General features: G+C 42.0%; 1 protein-coding gene across 2 annotated transcripts in view; it reads left to right on the top strand.

The window, feature by feature from the left end:
- Positions 1–4,092, top strand: part of WDFY4 (WDFY family member 4) — a 145,414-nt gene extending 141,322 nt beyond the window's left edge. For both annotated transcript variants that reach the window (XM_074908354.1, XM_074908353.1), the window contains exons 60-62: positions 256–343; positions 2,535–2,646; positions 3,793–4,092. In XM_074908354.1, coding sequence (XP_074764455.1) covers positions 256–343; positions 2,535–2,646; positions 3,793–3,859 — 267 coding nt within the window. In that variant the 3' untranslated portion in view covers positions 3,860–4,092. The remainder of the gene's footprint in view (positions 1–255; positions 344–2,534; positions 2,647–3,792) is intronic.
- Positions 4,093–6,032: the final 1,940 nt, after the last annotated feature.

Genomic DNA, 6,032 nt, shown 5'->3' on the forward strand with positions numbered 1-6,032 from the left:
TCTTCTGGTGGGAGAGCTTCCTGGGTTAGTGGGATCCTCATTAGCATGTCAGCCTTGAACCCCACCACATCCCTGCATACATTTCTCCATATGACACCCTGCAGCACAGTGGCAGAGGGAGAGATGGCTGTGGAATCATGTTCTGATGTTAGAACTCCACTTTCCACCCCTCCTGAGAAGCAAGCAGCTGTATCTCTCTCTTGTTGCATTGTTACAATCTGTGCTTTTCCCATTTTTACCTTCTTGTTGTCACAGCTGTGGAAGACCAAATACACTAATACCCCAGATCAAGCTGCTGGACTGAGACCACAGAGAGGCACAATGGAAGAGCCAGGCAACATGGGTATGACCACATGGTGGGCTGTGAACCGTGGTGTGACTGTATGCTGCAGACTTTGATTGCTTGTGAAGAAGAGGGTGTGTGAGCACAGTGGTGTGAAGGGGAGATGGTGCAGGTAACTGGTGCAGTGTTACTGTAACCAGCAGTAGAAGTAGTGGTAGCCACTGCCCTACCTTAGAGACAGAGAGCACCCTTGAGCCACAAGTCACATGGGCACATCCTGCCTGGATGAAGCTGAAAGCTTCTTCATAGGCTGTCAAGTTTGACTGACCACCTTTCGGCATAAACTTATGAAACTAATGAACTGTCCTGGCTTCAGAAAGCCCATTCCCTTGGCAACTCTGCTGGTGGCTTGTACTAAAGTGTCCTGACATAATGTCAGAGTGAGCAATGCCAGATCCTGCCCTGGATGGAACAGGAAAGTTTGTTGTCTTTGCCACCTTAAATGAGGTCAGAGGACCTTCAAACAGGTGGGAGGCCAGCAGCAGGCCCTAGTGCATGGAGCTGTTTATTCAAGGCTATGGAGCTGACACACTGGAGTTCTCACAGAGCTGAGGTTAATAAGATGATGGGGCTACAGTGCTGACTGGTACTAAAAACAACTCAAGCTCACTTCTGTGTTCTAACAAATACAGCAGCTGAAACCTGCCACGGAGCTTTAAAGGTACATCCTAAATAGCACAGCTTGCTTCTCTTCACAGCATTTTGTAAGAGAAGGAATTGTGGTGTTAGTATGTATAATTTACACCACTTACTTGCCGTGATCCTTGTTACAGACATTCTCTATTACTTCAATTTTAGGTACACAATTTGCATAAATATAGACCTATAGATATAACACCTGCATAAAAAAAGATATTATACAGTAACTGGGCATTACCACTGAGATCTTCAGAAGTGCTGTTCATGGAACTTGGCATCTACATTACTTAGATTGCTATGTGAAAATATTTATACATACATAGGCATATTGAAAATGCCGGACCAGATGCCTATCCTCCCTTTTGTCATGTCTCAGAGTAGCTAGAGCCAGATGCTTCCAGTCAAGGTTCAAGAACACCAGAGATGCCAGATGTGAGATAGTCTGCATGTGGTAGCTACATAATCCATTTCATTGTGGTCTCTAATCAGATTGCTGTAAGTCAAAGCAAAAGACTTAACATTATTTCCAAAATCCTTTTAGTATTCTGTAGTAATTTTGCAGATTATTTTTACATGTAGAAATGTCCAAGTTGCATTAAGAATTTCCAAGGTTCGTGTCCAGAACTTCCTGTGGCCGGTATTTCCATGTCCTATTTACTCAGGTACAATTGCACAGGCATGTCTTGGAACAAACTGAAATTTTAGCTATTTTAAAAATTTATATCTTAAACAGTTTTCTAAATGAGGACCTAAAAGCTGCCCGTGGGAGGACAGCAGAATGTTCATGTTTGTGTCTTTTTTCAGAGAGGAGCACTGGCCCCAAGCATCTGGTCATGTGTAGACACACACACCTGTTTGCACATGAGCCTGTCCTCAGATGCATACAGCAACAGCATTCTTTATTAAAGAGTTGAGAGGTGTAATAAAAGTGGTGACATGCTCCCTTAAACTATTAAGATGACTTCAGAATTATTTTAAATGGCCAGATATTCCCACATCTCATTCTATGCATTAAAGAAAATAAAATTAATACAAAACACAGTCATTAAAAAGACCAAAGTAACTATGATTGAGTTATGTTGTTAAGTGTGTGTGTGTATGTATGCGTGTGTATGTGAAATGTTCTCAGCATTTAATTATTGGTTCTGTTATGAGCAGATTTAGATAAGTTGATAATACCAGGCCTTTATGTAATTTCTTTTTACTAGGCAATTATGGGCTGTATTATATCCTGGCAGCAAGGTATTGTGGGGCATCTTATTAAGCATAGAGCCAGTGAAAACTGATGAACAATTTTGCTGAACTAGGCATGCAATTTAGAAAGCAATAATACACAAATCCAATTTAGCACACAATTGATACAGCCGCACGTCAGCACATGTAACTATCATAGCCACAAATTAAATTGGGATGGGCCTATTTTGCAACAGCACAGGCTGAGATTAAATATATTTGTTCTCAGTTTAACAACTTGCTGACCATAAATAATAACAATCCTATCCATGCTGCCCCCAGACACTTTCTAAATATTTATTTTCAAACCACACAACAGGTAACAAGTGTGGAAAACATCTTGTTCTCTGTCGGGAACTGAATCCCAGTCTTGCCTTGACCGGAAAACCAAGCAAGACCAGCCCGGCAGTGACAGCGCTGGCTGTATCCAGGTACTGTCCTTCCCTTCGCACTGTAGAAGCGGTGCCCGGCAGAGAGCAGCGCATCTGCCCCGGGCTCTCCACAGCTCTGCCCCAAATCGGCAGGGGTTTTGCTTTATTCTAGAGTTTGTAAATTGCTGGGGTTTATGGCTTTTCTTGTTGCTGGATTTTTTGTGATTTGTTGTGTTTGGTTTTGTTTGTTTGTTTTTGTTTGTTTGTTGTTTTTTTTTTTAATCTCAGCCGAATGACTCTTAGCCAAACATGCAGTCACTCTGGGAGCTGGCCTGGCTAACTGTATTAAGTGAAGGATATTGGAATAGTCAGTGGTCAGGTGGGAGACAACCCAGGAGAAACAGCAGGTTTCAGCCAGAATATCTGTAGAGATCAGTAGCTGCTACACTGTCTCTGCACCATAGAAAAAGCACTCTCCTAGGAGCTGCTAGAGATACTCTCTCCTTAAAATGTAAACAGGAAGTTTTTGGCCAAAGGATAACTGTGTTGTTAAACTACACCCAGTTTGCACAGCCAGCAGTATTTTAGTTTACTTAGTCTTCCTCCTGCAGTTTCATCTGGCTGTGATATTTGTTATCTCCTGCTCCAGGATGTTACGATGTACTGTAAAACTGTTGCTGTCTTTCTCTTCAAAAGTGTTGGAGTGCTGGCATTTTGATAGTTACTAAAAGGATTCCTATATTCTGCATGCTCAGATTTAGAGCACTTACTAAGTGTGATGTTTGTGTGCATTGGAAGTGGGAAAGTCTGAGCGGAGAGTTACTTTCATTAGTGTTGGTGGAACTGCACGCAGCAGAGATTTGAGCAGCTGAAGCCATGACGTTGTGTGATAACACATCTGAATTCTGAATCTGGCCAGCAGATTATTTATCATCCATAGTTTCTCAGGGAAGGGTAAGAGCTTCTGATCTGGCTTAGATGGTCCACAGCTAGCCCACTGAACTCCAGGAAAGTTTGGATCCAATTCTAAGTTCAGTCTTTGAAGTACAATTCTTTGTTTACTCTATATCATTGTTCTTCAAATTTAACATTAAAGATAACCTATTTCCCTCATTGTTGCATCCTCCTATTTGCTACACATACAGGAGAGAGCCTTGATCCTATTTGTGTCTTGTTCTTAAATATTTTCCTCTTTTTCTTTTTAAGAAATTCTACCAAGCTCCTAGTTGGTGATGACTGGGGAAGAGTATGCTGCTGGTCTGTGGATGGATAGGAAGAAAGAGCCAAGAACTCTTGCTTTTTCAGCTTTTTGGATGGAAAGAAAATTACTCTTCAGAGCATGAAAGAATCAAAGAAACCAGAAGCCTGTGGTTGGGGACTGAATCTCAGAGGAATTGGAATGACCCTGCAGTCAAGTCTGATTGAAATTAGAGAAAGAACTCTGAAGTCGTGAGAGAGATACTGACAGACATGCAAATAGACAATGAAATTTTGCAGTATTTGTCTTGGGAAAACTTTTGTATTTTAGATACCGAATTTGGCATAATACATTGTATTTCACAAAAAATAGCTAGCAAATAAAACTGCCTTGATTATGCCAAAGAGCAGTGTAGCTTAATAAAATTATCCTATTCTAATTTTAATACCATGAGATCAGAAAATACTGAGGCTTCAAACATGTTAAGTGAGTTTGTTGCAGTATCTTTGTTCTTACTAACATACAAGTATGTTAATATGTCCATTCCTACTCTTCTCCTTCCCTGAATCTGCATGAAAATGTATGCATGCTGTCTGAAAATCTATTTTGTTTGCAAAGTGAAGGTAGGAATTCCTGGGTTGATAGTGGTGCCTTTATCCAGCCCCATTGTGAACATGTGTTATGGTGCAATCTTCAGTTTCCTAATCTCTGACTTGTTTTATTTCATAGTGAGCAAGGCAGGCAAAATGTATGGAATGGATGAGGGTGGATATCTGACACAGCTGGTCAGTATATTCTTTCATTCTCCTGCTTCACTGCCTTCTTTCCTAGCCTTGTCCCAGTGTTCTCTGGAGTATCAGTATCTTATTTTACACACAGAAGGGCTGAGCAGCCACTTAGGCAGAGCAGCTTCCTGAACAGCACAGACTCGGTCAGGGCACAGCCAGGAAGAACACGAAGGACATTATGGCCATGAAGGCCCTTGTATTCATACCACCAAACACACCCTTGAACAGAAAGAGCCAGGAGAGTTCCCTGACTTCCACTGCACTGGGACTGGTTAGCACTGCAGGAGTGAAGCCATGTGTGTGCAGTGCTGGACGGCCAGAGATCGAGGAATGTGAGGAACCTCACAAAATCTTGGTGCTAAAGACTTGCCAGCATCATTAGGAAGAATCTGGAGTAGAAAACAGGTTTTTAGCAGTCTTTCTCTAACTACACCACCAACCACCTTCTTTGTGCTTTGTTCACAATTCTTCTTTTGAATTATGTTTCTGAATGAACAAGACTTCCTGTGGCAAACAGCTTTCTTCCTTACAGAGTGCTGAGACATGTCCCCACCCCCAACTCACCCCACAGCTTGGTCTAATCTCCACAGTGAGTGAGGCAACTGCCTGTGGAAAATGTGGTAATTAGAGGCTAGCTCTTGATGCAGACATACAAGGAAGGCTGCATTATGTCTGCACAGATGACCTGGCTGGTTATCCTTTCTAACCTCAAAGTGCATGATTTGATGACTCAAATACTATCCTTTCTGCTCAGGGAAACATACACTGAAAACAGGCCAAAATGCACTAATGTTTTTGCAATCAAAGTAACCCTGTAGAACAAAGATGGACCGTGCCCGTGTTTCCTTTTCCTGAGGACTGGGAAAAGGTCAATTGTCATGGAATTCAACAGAATTAAGTAAAGTGCTTCTTTCCTCTTCCCTTTGCACATTCCTTAAAAGTAAGATGTGATTTGGATACATGGACAGCAAGACTGCTGTCAACTGAATACAGCTTTACTGAACCATTATAAAGGTCATTAAGAGCCATGAAAGAAGATCACTACCTGTGTTTTCATTTACCTAGTAGGCATCCTTATAGCTTGCTAATTGTGTCTCCTCCTTCGTTCAGCCTATCTTTGCCAGTAGCAGATACTTCTTTTCCTAGAGCTGGCACTGGCACCTACTTTGCAGCCTGGACAGCTGCACTAATGGCTCCAATGCTCTAGACATCAACCTGACTTTGTCTGGTATCGGAGGAGGCCAGCTATAGTCTAGCCATTCATGGTTTCGACGGGTTCATGTCCTTGTGCCTAATGTCAGTTCTCTCACATCTTCAAAAGAAGGACAAGGTGCATCTGCTATTGTTTTGGATCACAGAGAACAAATCCAGAGTGTGCATGTGTGAATGGAAGTCATCAGGTTACGAATGTCTTCCTGAGTCAACATTGTGCTGATGTTCAGGGAATAGTAATTTGGGAG

This window comes from Athene noctua, chromosome 5 (genome assembly GCF_965140245.1).
Source record: "Athene noctua chromosome 5, bAthNoc1.hap1.1, whole genome shotgun sequence".
In the NCBI taxonomy this organism is placed as follows: Eukaryota; Metazoa; Chordata; class Aves; order Strigiformes; family Strigidae; genus Athene; species Athene noctua.